At 43.3% G+C, this 17,095-nt stretch overlaps 1 protein-coding gene across 3 annotated transcripts in view; it reads right to left on the bottom strand.

Moving 5' to 3' along the window:
- LOC106603321 (teneurin-1) overlaps window positions 1–17,095 on the bottom strand; it is a 188,205-nt gene that overhangs the window by 119,170 nt on the left and 51,940 nt on the right. For all 3 annotated transcript variants that reach the window (XM_082974568.1, XM_014196852.3, XM_082974570.1), the window contains exon 3: window positions 2,761–3,006. In XM_082974568.1, coding sequence (XP_082830694.1) covers window positions 2,761–3,006 — 246 coding nt within the window. The remainder of the gene's footprint in view (window positions 1–2,760; window positions 3,007–17,095) is intronic.

Genomic DNA, 17,095 nt, shown 5'->3' with positions numbered 1-17,095 from the left:
TCACAAAGTCTCACTTTCCAAACAAGGAGATATTGATCGGATGGGAACCTTTCCTTTCACTAATTCTGTTTGCACAGAGTTTTGGCTTCAGCTCTGAATTTTGCAGAAACGTAAAAAATACTAAACATTATGGTAGTTCATGGGACAGGGAGAGCATATAGATTGGTGTGACTGCTATGACTGACACCTGTGGAAATCTGGGTTCATGCAAGGTAATAGATACACAGTGAATATGACTCAAGATGGACATTTTGTACAGCTATTTTAGTTGCTTCACATTCTCAATATTTCATAGGGTCTGCCTGTCATGTAGTTAGCCATCCATCAGAGAGACATACTGTTCATAACATGAAAGTGTCCATGTACTACTACTTCTCCATTACTAAGGTATGTTCTGATTTCTAACACTGCTGGCCAAGTTCTCCAGGGTATAACCTCAACATAAGGAGAGGACAACCTCACACAGGCATGTGACAGCCACAATGTGGCCTCATCCATCAATGGCTGACGTTAGATATTGTTTTGTTTTTTTTCTGAAGGGGAACAGAAGCCTAGAACGAAGGGGAGGTTTTATGGCAATCAACCAAAGGTGCTGCATGATATATGACCGGAATATGCAAATACATCGTGTAGCCTGACCATAGCAGATTTTCAAATCTCACTTCCAAACCCTGAAGGAACTGGGCAAAGCACTACTAGCAAATAAACACTAGGGGCACATTTCAACAATAATCTAATTTATAGACCTTTATGTGAGGCCATATGAACATGCGGTTATAGAATGACACATTTACGACCTGTACTGTATACTGGAGATGTTCCATAATTATTTAGGACTTTCTACACAATGAAAATGCCTCCCTATATTAATTCACTCCATCTCAAATCAAAGAAAAACAAGAAGCCTTGTCATTCAGTTGCAATGACATTCATCCTTAGCCTTCATGCTTGTCTATGGTGCATACTGTAGCATCAATTTCTACACTCATCCACAGTGGTTTTACATCCATGGTAATCCTTTAGAGAACAATGGTAGTTTTTACATAAACTGTGAAATACCAGGAGAGAACAGAGTACTGTGACAGCAAGTAGCCAACAAAATAAGAAGAGCAATTGGTTTCTTCCAAGGGAGTATTGCGGTCAGTTCAGAGTAAACTGATAAATACTGCATTAAGAAACAGTGATAATGTTTTTTTCTACATGGGGGAGGAATAGCATAAGATACTTTAATAGTGAGGAGCCAAGATATTTACTGAGGGAGGGAGGTAAACTGCTTCTGAACTTCCCTCTGCGCTGATGCTCATTAAAATTGCAGATCACATCCCTCATCAGCGCCATGCCAGTTCATAACACCAGCCTGCTCTTCCTTTCCATTGGACTGTCAGTCTTAACAGATCAGCAGGAGACAGGGACGGTAAGAGAGAGACAAGGCCCACCATTTTCCCGCTACAAACACAGCCATCTCACAGCAATTGTATTCCCCAGAGTGATAATCCTTCTGACAGAGAATAAATAAATGCTGAGGGACATTCTTCCAGATAAAGATAATAAGGCAACAACAAACGACCTCTGAGATTAATGTGGTCATGCCTCCCAACAGATATATAATATTCACAAATGCACATTTCTAGCAGGATAAATAGTTAATATGAAGGCTGAGGAGTAAATATGAATGGCAGTAACATTGCATCACAGGGGACAGTCCCCTCCAGTCCACAGCTCGCACCCTGAAAAACATTAAAATCTGCACCAGCTTTTTAATAATGTTCTCTGGTGATGCTGTATTTCTTCAAATGTTCCCACAAAATGACATACTGCACAAATCTCATACAAGAGCAGTTTTAGACAAACCTTCAACATAGCAAGATGATAGAAATCATATCATTAAATTGATGTGTGCTCTCATCCAAATAGGTAGATTTAGTTTTCACAGATATTGAAGCCCTGAAATGGGTAACTAACGCTGCTGTCTCATTTGGTATTCTGAATAGACCTCAACAAGAAAAACGAGGCTGCTACAGACTCACCCCTTTTTCTCTCATTAGACTTGACCCTGGAAAAGGTGCCTCACACAAACAACAAACTTAATTTCACACTAACTGTATGCCTCTCACTGAAGAGTGTGCATACTGAATTAAGAGCGTGACATCCCTGATACAAATATCACTTCTCTTGACGATCAATAGACTGAGCCTGCTCTTTGCTTGCTTTTATTACCCGCTGAATGAATCCCTGGGTCTCCTAGATAAATACATACCCCCAAAATCATTCTATTCCTCTTGTTGCTAAGGAGCATGCAATGATCAGGAGCAATAATGTTCTCAGAATAACAACCTTTTCTGTGATGATGTGAATAAGGCACAGACTGCAGTACACACTGTCGTACTGTAGTAGTGGAGATCCCAATGCCTTAAGGACCTTGCAAAAGGTTACACCTAACACCTGCAATAGTGGTCACTATGGAGTTCTTGGGTTGACATCATGGACAGATTTGGTGGACAATATGCCATTTGGCTGAAAGTGTTTAGATTTACTTCAGCTGGACCCATTTTCATTATTTTCATGGCAAAGTGATGGAAATTAGTCAGATGTATAGGTACCTATTGAGCAAAGCTCAATGCTATGTACAGTACAGCATAGAACTGGTCATTAACAAAAGATGAGCTACTTGTCTAAGACATTTTGATTAAATGGTAAGAACACACAGACAGTGGCATATGTAGGTAAGTGATGTATAACCCCTTGTTGTTGTGGTCTTACCGTTCTCTCCATCTGACTTCCTCTCCTGCTCAGTGTCGGTGAGCGACAGGACAGAGTTGGCTCTGCTGGACAGACAGGAGCTGTGCTCTGATTTGATCTCCTGCATCCACAGTCTGAGGGCGTGGTCAGGCGAGGGCCCACCCTCCGTCTCTGTTTCCACATCAGAGCCCATGCCCAGCGGGTAGCCGTGCTGGGGGGCAGAGCGCAGTTCCGCCTGGTAACTGGGCCGTGCTAGCTGGTCCAGGTCTAGGAGAGATGAAGGGAATAAAAAAAAGCAAGTCACATACTGTAATAGCAATATTTACTTACTTATTTTCATATCTCTGTGAGTGTTTTATGGTGTTACATAATATCATGTATCAAAACAAGCTATTATACACTACAGTATTATACACTACACTAAACTCATAACATTTTAAATAAGCAGGCACAGCAAGAGCCAAGAGAAAACGACTTTGTAAGCTACAGTACCTTGTATAACTGGTGGAATTATACAAATAGTAGACTAGATAATACTTTAGAATGTAATACTTTGTCTTTATTTCAACCATTTGGCTATTCATTCAAATTCACAAAAGACCTCTGAATGGCTCAACTTTAAACATCAATCTTTGAACAACCATCTAAAGAACATTCCAACTAAATGAGAAACAAAGACTGTTTCAATTCTAATAAAACCATGAGATAATTCATAGTGACATATCGTTTCAGGGAGGAGATGCTGTGAAGTAAAGTGAGTTTTTCTCGTGCTAAGATCTCCCAAATAAGGCAGCGGAAAGATATATTTTTGGTGCTCACTTACATATCCCATGGGGAAGTGCTCACAACACAAAAATTGTTTCTAAGAGTCCGATTTCTTTTCAAAGAATACACTCTATAGGTATCACAGTATCCCCTATGTTGTCATACTCTATCAATTCAAAGGCAGCTGGTAGCATTGAAAGCAAATCTGCAAAGGCTGTTCTGGAGTGCAACATGTCATATTGTTGTCAGTGCACATCAGTGCACATCAGTGCATCATTTTCGAAACAATGTTAGGTCCACATTTTCCTGAGAAATGTAACGATTATATAAAGATCTTGGGGAACAGAGCTATTTTAGAATAGAGATCTTTTACTACTGCACGTTGCTACCTATAGTACCAGTCAAAAGTTTGAACAAGGGTTTTTCTTTATTTTTACTATTCACTATTATTCTACAATGTAGAGAAGATATCAAGACTATGAAATAACACATATGGAATCATGTAGTAACCATACAAATACATTTTAAATTTGAGATTCTTCAAAGTGGCCACCCTTTGACTTCATGAAAGCGTTGTACACTCTTGGAATTCCCTCAACAAGCTTCACCTGGAATGCTTTTCCAACAGTCTTGAAGGAGTTCCCACATATGCTGAGCCCTTGTTGGCTGCTTTTCCATCCCTGAGGTCCAACTCATCCCAAACCATCTCAATTGGGTTGAGGTTGGGTGATTGTGGAGGCCATGTCATCTGATGCAGCACTCCAACACTCTCGTTCTTGGTGAAAAAGCCCTTACACAGCCTGGAGGTGTGTTGGGTCATTGTCCTGTTGAAAAACAAATGATAGTCCCACTAAGCGCAAGCCAGATGGGATGGCGTATTGCTACAGAATGCTGTAGTAGCCATGGTGGTTAAGTGTGCCTTGAATTCTAAATAACTCACTGACAGCGTCACCAGCAAAGCACCACCACACCTCCTCCTCCATGCTTCACGGTTGGATGTACACATGCGAAGGTTATCCATTCACCTACTCTGCGTCTCACCAAGACACTCGGGTTAGAACCACAAATCTCAAATTTGGACTCACCAGACCAAAGGACAGATTTCCACCAGTCTAATGTCCATTGTTCGTGTTTCTTGCCCCAAGCAAGTCTCTTCTTCTCATTGGTTTCCTTTAGTAGTGGTTTCTTTGCAGCAATTCAAACATGAAGGCCTGATTCACGCAGTCTACTCTGAACAGTTGATGTTGAGATGTCTGTTACTTGAACTCTGCGAAGCATTTATTTGGGCTGCAATTTCTGAGGCTGGTAACTCTAATGAACTTATCCTCTTCAGCAGAGGTAACTCTGGGTCTTCCTTTCCTGTGGCGGTGCTCATGAGAGACAGTTTTATCATAGTGCTTGATGGTTTTTGCGACTGCACTTGAAGAATGATGGACTGTCATTTCTCTTTGCTTGTTTGAGCTGTTCTTGCTATAATATGGTATTTTACCAAATAGGACTATTTCTGTATACCACCCTACGAGTGATTGGCTCAAACGCATTAAGTTGGTTGAGAGAATGCCAAGAGTGTGCAAAGCTGTCATGAAGGCAAAGGGTGGCTACTTTGAAGAATCTGTTTAACACTTGTTTGGTTACTACATGATTCCATTTGTGTTATTTCATAGTTTTGATGTCTTCAATATTATTCTACAATGTAGAAAATAGTAAAAATAAAGAAAAACCCTTGAATGAATAGGTGTGTCCAAACTTATGAATGGTAATGTACATTTATCAGTATACTGGGTTGTACTGTACATTGACCTACACTGTGTCTTCATATCCCTTACGTCAGGATAATCTGGTATCGCCTGGGTGACAGTCTGTTTTCCTGCTTTCTTGCCAACTCCTTATGGAATTGTCATGCCAAACGTACCAATAACAATTATGTTTGGCTTGACAATGGAGTAGGCAAAAACTCAAACAGATCTGGGGCCAGGCTAATACGGAACATTCTGTCTACCATTTTCTGTAGCAATATTTACATTAGTTCAGTGAACTTTGCTGGCATATCCTCTCCTGAATTTTGCTGGCACTATTTCTTATTTCCTAAACTTATTGAACTATTGCTTAAACGTAAACTTATTTTCTGAAAATACAACGTTAACAAGTGCACAGCGACGAGAGACCGGAGCCTTGTGAGTCACTCTGCACCAGGTAATCTAGTAACACACAACTATATATTTGCCTGCTATATACTGTATCTTAGAATAACTATTAAATTAACTGACTAAAATGTGCTAAATACTCTGCACTTGTGAATTTGGTTTGCTAACTTACACACTTTTTAAACCAACACCTTTTCCTGTCAACTTTAGCATCCAGCCAACTTCTTGCCAATTTTTTTATATACATGAAAGGTATTGCTGGTGACAAAGCCGATACTTTTATTTCCGCCAACCGACCCTAGTAATGATTGCGGTAAAGTTCTGCCTTATTATGAAATGTAGCCATAATGCTGAGGCGGCAATAATACGCATTACGCTCTTAAGCTCTTGATGGTTGCTAAGCGGTGTCCATTACCACTATCCCCCTGGCAGTTCTAAACTTTGAGAGGCATGTCACTTCACCGATCTCTTTGCATAGCCCACCACATGCACTGTTTTCTTAACCGCGACTGGATGGATCCATAGAGAATTACTGTGGGAATAGATATCACTGAATAACGAACATTTTTACTAAAGTAGGCTAACGAAATTGAAGGGATCAAATTGTTATAATACAATTGAAGCAATAGCCTACCTGCGTGTGGTCAACTTTCAACTATTTCAGCACCGTCTTGATAAATCAATCAATTCCAGATTTTTTTTCTCACTAAATCTCCGTTTGGGTTATTGGTTAGGCTACAACTAGGCTGTGGAAATGTTAGCTAAATTGAGGTGAGTGCTGCTCATGATAATCTTGTCTAGTTGGCTCATTTATTAGCGACAATCATAACATTTTGCCAGCATGTTCGCGTATGTACAGAGCATTTGCATTTTGTTAAGTTACAGCCTTATTCTAAAATAGATTAAACTGATTTTTTCCCCTCATCGATCTACACATAATACCCCATAATGACAAAACAAAACCATATTTTTGGACATTTTTGCACATTTTTAATACATCCCCCAGGATTACTCCAGACATGATGGTTGACATTCAGGCCAAAGAGTTCAGTCTTTGTTTCATCAGACCAGAGAATCTTGTTTCTCATGGTCTGAGTCTTTAGGTACCTTTTGGCAAACTCAAAGAGGGCTGTCATGTGCCATTTACTGAGGAGTGGCTTCTGTCTGGCCAGTCTACCATAAAAGCCTGATTGGTGGAGTGCTGCAGAGATGGTTGTCCTTCTGGAAGGTTCTCCCATCTCCACAAAGGAACTCTGGAGCTCTGTCAGGTTGACCATCAGGTTCTTGGTCACCTCCCTGACCAAGGCCCTTCTCTCCCGATTGCTCCGTTTGGCTGGGCGGCCAGCTCTTGGAAGAGTCTTGGTGGTTCCAAACTTCTTCCATTTAAGAATGATAGAGGCCACTGTGTTCTTGAGGGCTTTCAATGCTGCAGACATATTTTGGCACCCTTCCCCAGATCTTTGCCGCGACACAGTCCTGTCTCAGGGCTCTACGGACAATTCCGTCGACCTCATGGCTTGGTTTTTTTCTCTGACATGCACTGTCAACTGTGAGACCTTATATAGACAGGTGTGTGCCTTTCCAAATCATGTTCAATCAATTGGATTTACCACAGGTGGACTCAAGTTGTAGAGACAGGATGCACCTGAGCTCAATTTCGTGTCTCATAGCACACTTATGTAAATAAGGTATTTTTTTTATTTTTATACAGTTGCTAAAATTTCTAAAAATCTATTTTCTCTTTGTCATTATGGGGTATTGTATGTAGATTGACGAGTCATTTTATAAAATATAATCAATTTTAGAATAAGGCTGTAACGTAACAAAATGTGGAAAAAGTCAAGGGGTCTGAATACTTTCCGAATACACTTTAGTTTAGGCCAAACAAGTGGATTATTTTGCTGTTCACTCGCAGTCGCTTAGTAGCCTAGGCCGACCAAAAGCTTGCGACTTGTCTTAATCAATCAATTTTGTTTTACTGAATCTCCATCTGTCTATTTGTGACTTCTCTGGCTGGGCAACTAAGTGGAGATGGTATAGCTCATCTATTTGTTTGCAAATCGATCACTGATTAGAAACATTTTGCATGCAATAATGTAGCCTAAATCAAGTGTAGTGTCACAACTTCTACAGAAGGTGGCGCCTCTCCCCGTTCGGGCGGCGCTCGTCGTCGCTGGCCTACTAGCTGCCACCGATCTCCTTTTCATTTTCATTTGGTGATGTCTGTTTTATGTTAGCACCTGTTTTGAGTTAGTTATTAGTGGGGGTATTTAGTCTATGTTTTGGTTTGGGAGTGTGCAGGATTATTTTGTGTCATTGTATTGTAGGTTGGGGATTTGATTTTCCTCTGCCGTTCGTTATTAGGCTATAGGGTTTGCTGGGCTGCGTCCCGACTCGATTTAGGGTTCTTACCTGTCGCTTGAGTTCTGTACCCTGCCTTGTTTTACGGCACTTTTGGACTGTGTTCATTAAAACGTATTTTCCCCACGTACCGGAGTCTCCTGCGCCTGACTTCACCCCTCCTGCATGTTGGAGTCACATGACATGTAGGCCTATTATTTTGCGGTTCCACACGTTGCCGTGACGCAAGTTATATTGTTATATGTCATTACATTCTTAGCCAACTATAAAATGTGTGTTGACTGTGATCAGGGTAGTCTAAGTGTTTTGTCTGTTTAATTAACAAAATACTATTGATTTCATGTGCATGGCGCACCCATGTAGCCTTTAGGCTGTCCAGACCAGTAACATCATTAAACTCAAAATATGCCATATTATTTTGAAAATAACTTTAGTTTTACAATGTTTCTTAGGACCTACCTAAAATAAATTACAATTATTTCTTTGTGATGGTTTATATTCAATGGATTTATTCAAATAGACGTCCAACCACATCGGCCCACATCTAACTCCGCTCCTAAACTTGCCTATAAGTGCACGGGAGATATAAAATGCTTATCCTGGCAAGAATGTGGTGAAAATGGGACTGTATGAATTGGGTTCTGTAAAAGGTATTAGTCGCTAGTTATCAAAGTGGTTAGCTTCTTGCAAAATCAAGCTTCTCTTGGTAACTGCTGAGAATTCCACCCTGGATTAAGACCATTCTGTCTAATGTTTTGTGTGTGCAGAAAACTGTGAGTAACATTTGTTTGTTATTTGTATAACTATGAGCTGTCTGTCCTGCAAATAATTTGTCAGAGACCGTATACAATGTTTGCATGCACTTGTTAGCATTTAGCTAGCATCCGCTATGGGTATTTACGTGCATTGCTAACCTTCAGATTACAGTGGGGTATTCTGCATTTGAAAATAGCACCCCTTATGTTCAATGCTGGTAATACTGTGTACCCCGGGATGGCACAAGGATGGTACAAAGGTATGAAAATCTGGATACCGCCCAAGCCTACATGATGCATCCTTGACTAGGCTACTAACGTTAGACAAAATTCTAAAGTAACGTTTTCTCATATGACAAAACTCCACGTTTTTGTTTATCTATTTCACACACATCCATGTGCTTTTATGGAGAAAAAAAAAATATAGGATGTTAATAGAACATCATCAAAACTAATTCAGATAGGCTCATGGTATTGTCAGACAGCAGTAATGTACTGTAATTTGTTATCATTGCCAGGTGGCAATGCGGTGTGCTTGGAAACTTTTTTTATTAAGAGTTTTTTTTATTTATAGAAAAAAACTTTCTGCTGGTCCTCGATTCAAATAACACATATGTGACAAAGTAGATAATTTGAATAATGCATGAACAATGTTGTACAGTTGAATGTACAACATTGGTGTGGTGTGGTGTTTGGAGCAAGCAGTCACACTACGCTTCGCTCCACAGGTAATATTACACTTCACTACATTACAACGGCTTGATTTGTTTGATCTGAGCAATTCTTCTTAGCTAGCTACATAGCCGTCTTTGTATCAAAGATAATTGTGTAGTTTAGAGTAATTGAGTAATTATCGAGGCAAGCTATCTTCGTCCTCCTAACGTAGTCAACACTGCTAGCTGCTAGCTAGCTAGTCATCACTGCTAGCTAGCCAACTTCTACCGACTAGCAGCACTGTAGAAACTATTACATTACAACGTAACGACTTGATTAGTGTGGTGTTAGTGTTAGTTAGCCAGCTACATAGTTGTCTTTGCTGTCTCTGTATCTAAGATAATTGTGTAGTTTGAGTAATTATCGAGGTGAGCTAGCCAGCCGCGACGCGGCGCCAGACTTAGTCAACACACCTAGTCATCATTAACCCACTGCTAGCTAGCCAACCGTTACCGACTAGCAGCGCTGTAGATACTAATACTTTACAACGGAACGATTTGACTAGTGCAGTGTTAGCTAGCTAGCTACTTAGTTGTCTTTGTCATAGCTTGATAATTGTGTAGTCTAGTAATTACCGAGGTTAGCTAGCCAGCCATCGAGGTTAGCTAGCCAGCTATTTCCGTCCCCCGCGACGCCATTTTTCCTAACCCAGCCAACTATTACCGACGAGCAGCATTGTAGAAACTAAATACATTACAAGGAACGTCTTGATTAGTGTTATGTTAGCTAGCTAGCTACAAAGTTGCTTTGTATCATGACAAGGTGTAGTACTGAAACTATCGAGGTTACCTAGCCAGCTACACGTTCAAAGTCAACAACGCAGCCACTGCTAGCTAGCCTACTCCACCAGCCAGCAGTACTGTATCATTTTAGTCAATAAGATTTTTGCAACGTAAGCTTAACTTCCTGAACATTCGAGACGTGTAGTCCACTTGTCATTCCAATCTCCTTTGCATTAGCGTAGCCTCTTCTGTAGCTTGTCTACTATGTGTCTGTCTATCCCTGTTCTCTCCCCTCTGCACAGGCCATAGAAACGCTCCACACCGCGTGGCCGCTGCCACTCTAACCTGGTGGTCCCAGCGCGCACGACCCACGTGGAGTTCCAGGTCTCCGGCAGCCTCTGGAACTGCCGGTCTGCGGCCAACAAGGCTGAGTTCATCTCAGCCTATGCTACCCTCCAGTCCCTAGACTTCCTGGCGCTGACGGAAACATGGATTACCACAGATAACACTGCTACTCCTACTGCTCTCTCCTCGTCTGACTACGTGTTCTCGCATACCCCTAGAGCATCGAGCCAGCGGGGTGGTGGCACTGGAATCCTCATCTCTCCCAAGTGGACATTCTCTCTTTCTCCCCTGACCCATCTGTCTATCTCCTCATTTGAATTCCATGCTGTCACAGTTACCAGCCCTTTAAAGCTTAACATCCTTATCATTTATCGCCCTCCAGGTTCCCTTGGAGAGTTCATCAATGAGCTTGACGCCTTGATAAGTTCCTTTCCTGAGGATGGCTCACCTCTCACAGTTCTGGGTGACTTTAACCTCCCCACGTCTACCTTTGACTCATTCCTCTCTGCCTCCTTCTTTCCACTCCTCTCCTCTTTCGACCTCACCCTCTCACCTTCCCCCCCTACTCACAAGGCAGGCAATACGCTTGACCTCATCTTTACTAGATGCTGTTCTTCCACTAGTCTCATTGCAACTCCCCTCCAAGTCTCCGACCACTACCTTGTATCCTTTTCCCTCTCGCTCTCATCCAACACTTCTCACTCTGCCCCTACTCAGATGGTATTGCGCCGTCCCAACCTTCGCTCTCTCTCTCCCGCTACTCTCTCCTCTTCCATCCTATCATCTCTTCCCTCTGCTCAAACCTTCTCCAACCGATCTCCTGATTCTGCCTCCTCAACCCTCCTCTCCTCCCTCTCTGCATCCTTTGATTTCCTCTGTCCCCTATCGTCCAGGCCGGCTCGGTCCTCCCCTCCTGCTCCGTGGCTCGACGACTCACTGCGAGCACACAGAACAGGGCTCCGGGCAGCCGAGCGGAAATGGAGGAAAACTCGCCTCCCTGCGGACCTGGCATCCTTTCACTCCCTCCTCTCTACATTTTTCTCTTCTGTCTCTGCTGCTAAAGCCACTTTCTACCACTCTAAACTCCAAGCATCTGCCTCTAACCCTAGGAAGCTCTTTGCTACCTTCTCCTCCCTCCTGAATCCTCCTCCCCCCCCCCCCCCCCTCCTCCCTCTCTGCGGATGACTTCGTCAACCATTTTGAAAAGAAGGTTGACGACATCCGATCCTCGTTTGTTAAGTCAAACGACACCGCTGGTCCTGCTCACACTGCCCTACCCTGTGCTTTGACCTCTTTCTCCCCTCTCTCTCCAGATGAAATCTCGCGTCTTGTGACGGCCGGCCGCACAACAACCTGCCCACTTGACCCTATCCCCTCCTCTCTTCTCCAGACCATTTCCGGAGACCTTCTCCCCTACCTCACCTCGCTCATCAACTCATCCTTGACCGCTGGCTACGTCCCTTCCGTCTTCAAGAGAGCGAGAGTTGCACCCCTTCTGAAAAAACCTACACTCGATCCCTCCGATGTCAACAACTACAGACCAGTATCCCTTCTCTCCTTTCTCTCCAAAACTCTTGAACGTGCCGTCCTTGGCCAGCTCTCTTGCTATCTCTCTCAGAACGACCTTCTTGATCCTAATCAGTCAGGTTTCAAGACTGGGCATTCAACTGAGACTGCTCTTCTCTGTGTCACGGAGGCTCTCCGCACTGCTAAAGCTAACTCTCTCTCCTCTGCTCTCATCCTTCTAGACCTATCTGCTGCCTTTGATACCGTGAACCATCAGATCCTCCTCTCCACCCTCTCCGAGCTGGGCATCTCCGGCGCGGCCCACGCTTGGATTGCGTCCTACCTGACAGGTCGCTCCTACCAGGTGGCGTGGCGAGAATCTGTCTCCGCACCACGTGCTCTCACCACTGGTGTCCCCCAGGGCTCTGTTCTAGGCCCAGTCCTATTCTCGCTATACACCAAGTCACTTGGCTCTGTCATATCCTCACATGGTCTCTCATATCATTGCTATGCAGATGACACACAATTAATCTTCTCCTTTCCCCCTTCTGACAACCAGGTGGCGAATCGCATCTCTGCATGTCTGGCAGACATATCAGTGTGGATGACGGATCACCACCTCAAGCTGAACCTCGGCAAGACGGAGCTGCTCTTCCTCCCGGGGAAGGACTGCCCGTTCCATGATCTCGCCATCACGGTTGACAACTCCCTTGTGTCCTCCTCCCAGAGTGCTAAGAGCCTCGGCGTGACCCTGGACAACACCCTGTCGTTCTCCACTAACATCAAGGCGGTGACCCGATCCTGTAGGTTCATGCTCTACAACATTCGCAGAGTACGACCCTGCCTCACACAGGAAGCGGCGCTGGTCCTAATCCAGGCACTTGTCATCTCCCGTCTGGATTACTGCAACTCGTTGTTGGCTGGGCTCCCTGCCTGTGCCACTAAACCCCTACAACTCATCCAGAACGCCGCAGCCCGTCTGGTGTTCAACCTTCCCAAGTTCTCTCACGTCACCCCGCTCCTCCGCTCTCTCCACTGGCTTCCAGTCGAAGCTCGCATCCGCTACAAGACCATGGTGCTTGCCTACGGAGCTGTGAGGGGAACGGCACCTCCGTACCTTCAGGCTCTGATCAGGCCCTACACCCAAACAAGGGCACTGCGTTCATCCACCTCTGGCCTGCTTGCCTCCCTACCTCTGAGGAAGCACAGTTCCCGCTCAGCCCAGTCAAAACTGTTCGCTGCTCTGGCACCCCAATGGTGGAACAAGCTCCCTCACGACGCCAGGACAGTGGAGTCAATCACCACCTTCCGGAGACACCTGAAACCCCACCTCTTTAAGGAATACCTGGGATAGGATTAAGTAATCCTTCTAACCCCCCCGTAAAAGATTTAGATGCACTATTGTAAAGTGGTTGTTCCACTGGATATTATAAGGTGAATGCACCAATTTGTAAGTCGCTCTGGATAAGAGCGTCTGCTAAATGACTTAAATGTAAATGTAATATGCAATATATGTAATACATGATTATTAGCAGTGTGTTTGTCTACAAGGCTGAAGAAAGACGCAGCTCCTCATTTAATGTATTCTTAACAAAGTAACACAATAAATGTAATTCCACATTACAAAGAAAAAAAAAACATCTAATCTGCGATTCGAACACTTACTGCAAACTGCAAAAATTGTCAGGTGCTAGGCTCACTACACTGAGAGCTATTTGACCAGTCAATCAAACATGTGATTTTAGTAACTTTGATTAGCAGAACGTGTTATTTTTTTTTCATCTGTTAACAACAATTTCATGAAAGTGTTTGATCACATCCAAATACGTTAATCTTTTTATTTGGCTGTTGTGGAATTTGTTACACAAATAATCATGCTGGTCATGTTATCTTAGGGCTATGTGTGCCATGTAATCTCAGGGGAAAAGCTAACATAGCATTTTCGGGGGGGAAAAAAAGTCTAAGCAAGAGTTCATAAGTATAGATCCACTCAGAATAGAAGAAAAACTAACATATATTTTTCTCTCTCCATTGGATGTTCAGAAATTGGAGAGGCATTGTGGAAGTGTGTGGATGCTGTGAGTATTCTCACAGAATGAGGCGTTGGGAGCACCATCTGTTTTCACCACCTCCAGATCAGGGATGGCTGAACAGTGATTCCTCCAGTTACCTTTCAAGATGGAAAACAATACGATATCCTTCAAATAATTCAGAACTAAGAATACTAATCTTAACTCGCAAGCGTGGAAACTAAAAACACTTTCAGATTTCTAGGTCATTGTTGGAGGGACATAATTAGGCGAGTTTTGTTTTCACTTGAAAGAGCAGCAAAAATATTTAACGAAGCACTTACCTGGGAAAATTAAATACACTTCTTCCACGTCAGTTTTGCACCTACATACCAGCTGCGAAAAGTGTCTATGTACATCCTTTTCAACAATAAATTCACTTACACCAAAGAGGATGACGCATCCTATTTTATTCCTAATCTGTTCTGCACAGTTTGGTCAAATCATAACTTCCAACAGTAGCGGATCAATCTTTATCAACATTTACACTGCTGAGAGCGAATTGACTTCACCTTAGAGATATTTGTGATAAAGTCTGGGTCACATAACTAAACAAGAATGAAATATAACAGAGTACCGTCACTTTACCATTACACACAGACATTAACTGTACATTATCTAATTACATTTTCTTATCAAAACTAGATAAGTGTGATATACACTCAGTGGCCAGTTTTTTAGGTACACCACCCCATTAATGAAAATAGTTTGTTCCTACAGACAGTGAGTCACTTGGTCATGACTTGCTATATAAAGCAGGCAGACAGGCATTCAGTTACTGTTCGATTGAACGTTAGAATGGGAAAAACTAGTGACCTAAGCGACTTTGAGCATGGTATGATCAGAAATGGCCGGCCTCCTGCGCTTTTCACGCACAACAGTGTGTAGGGTATACAAAGACTGGTGCAAAAAACAAAAAACATCCAGTCAGCTTCAGTCCTATGGGCGAAAACAGCTCGTTGATGAGAGGTCGAAGGAGAATGGCAATAATCGTTCAAGCTAAAAGGCGTGCCACAAACAGGCAAATAACGGCACAGTACAACAGTGGTGTGAAGAACGGCATCTCAGAATACACAACTCGTCGGTCCTTGTCACGGATGGGCTATTGCAGCAGACGACCAACAGAGTTCCACTCCTATCAGCTAAAAACATGAAGAATCGGCTCCAGTGGGCACGCGATCACCAACACTGGACAATTGAGCAGTCAGAAAATATTTCCTGGTCCAACGAATCCCGGATCCTGTTGTGTCATGCTGATGGCAGAGTCAGGATTTGGCGTAAGCAGCATGAGTCCATGGCCCCATCCTGCCTGGTGTCAACGGTACAGGCTGATGGTGGGGGTATAATGGTGTGCGGAACTATCCAGGCACACGTTAGGTCCCTTGACACCAACTGAGAAACACTTCCGTTTCCTGAGGAAAAGGGGGTGTGACTCGGTACTAGATGGGTGTACCTAATAAACTGAGCACTGAGAGTAAATGATTGCAGATTACCGAGGCCTGTTATACTGTATAGTGATAAAAGGTATTTAATTAATTTATTGATCATAAAAAAAAAAACATTTTAGTTAAATTGTTTTAGCAACAGTTTCAATGGGTTTGTCTGGGCTGCACAATAATCTGGCGTAGATCAAAATCCTGTGTGACTAGACTCCGTAATATCAGTCTGTGGCCATGGTCTGTACTCAACACTGCGGTGCGGCTTGCATATGGAGAGGGGTCGTCTTTCTTTAAACTGCTCTTGAGAATCCCTCACCAAGGTGACTTGCCTGACCTCACTCTCAAGTAATAATCTCTACACTAATTATGCCAGTCAGGAACCCATGTCCTTGACCAATTTCTTGTCAGTGAATACCTCTCTCCAACCTCCTGCCCCTTAAAATCACAGCCGCAAAATGGAGGCAACAGCAAAAAATGAACACAAATGAGCACTGAAAACTAGGGATGGGAATTGCCAGGGACCTCATGTTACAATATTATCACGATACTTAGGTGCTGAAACGATATGCATTGCGATTCTTACCATTCTATATGTATTGCGATTTGATGTTCTAAACATATTGCTCACTATAAGTCTGCTGCAGAGAGACAAGAGAGAGCCATAATAAAACCAAGTTTTAATCAGTCATGGAAATAAAAGTGCTGAAAACATGTTGACTCACTATTTAAAGATATTCTCTGGTACCTTTGTATACTTTTTCACCAGTAGTTCGGAAGGTAGCGCCCCAAGCCAGAAGTGGTCCCTGAAAATTGTGTACTATGTCACAAATGTGCAGATATGTGAACCACGTCATTGCTCTCTCTCTCGCTCTACTGTGTGTGTGTGTGTGTGTGTGTGTGTGTGTGTGTGTGTGTGTGTCTTGCTAGCTGTAACTCAAATGGCGAGGGGCTGAAGCTCATTGGCTGAAACTCTGCTAGGCAGCTAGCCCACGTATGGGTAAATTCAGGTGAAATGGCACTGCACAGCTTCTGGAAAACATTCGCTTTCAAACTAGGGATTTCGTGGCTAATTGAAGTAAGACATAGGGCGGCGCACAATTGTCCGGGTTAGGGGTGGGTTTGGCCGGGGGCTCATCGCGCTCTAGCGACTCCTTGTGGCGGGCCGGGCGCCTGCAGGTTGACCTCGGTCGTCAGTTGAGAGGTGTTTCCTCTGACACGTTGGTGCGGCTGGCTTCTGGGTTAAGCGGGTGGGTGTGCGGTTTAGCGGGTCATATTTCGGAGGATGCATGACTTGACCTTCACCTCTCCGAGCCCGTTGGGGAGTTGCAGACATGAGACAAGATCGTAATTGGGAAGAAAAAGGGGTTAAAATACCAAAATTTTATAAAATATGTTTCTAAACACTTCTACATTTACGTGGATGCTACCCTCAAATTCAAGCTGACAGTCTGCACTTTAACCTCATACTCATTGTATAATTTAAAATCCAAAATGCTGGAGTACAGAGCCCCCCCCAAAATGTCACTGTCCCAATAC

The sequence above is a fragment of the Salmo salar genome, chromosome 04 (genome assembly GCF_965601325.2).
Source record: "Salmo salar chromosome 04, fSalSal1, whole genome shotgun sequence".
Classification (NCBI taxonomy): domain Eukaryota; kingdom Metazoa; phylum Chordata; class Actinopteri; order Salmoniformes; family Salmonidae; genus Salmo; species Salmo salar.
The sequence above is the reverse complement of the archived record's forward strand: the minus strand, read 5'-3'. Positions and strand labels throughout refer to the sequence as shown.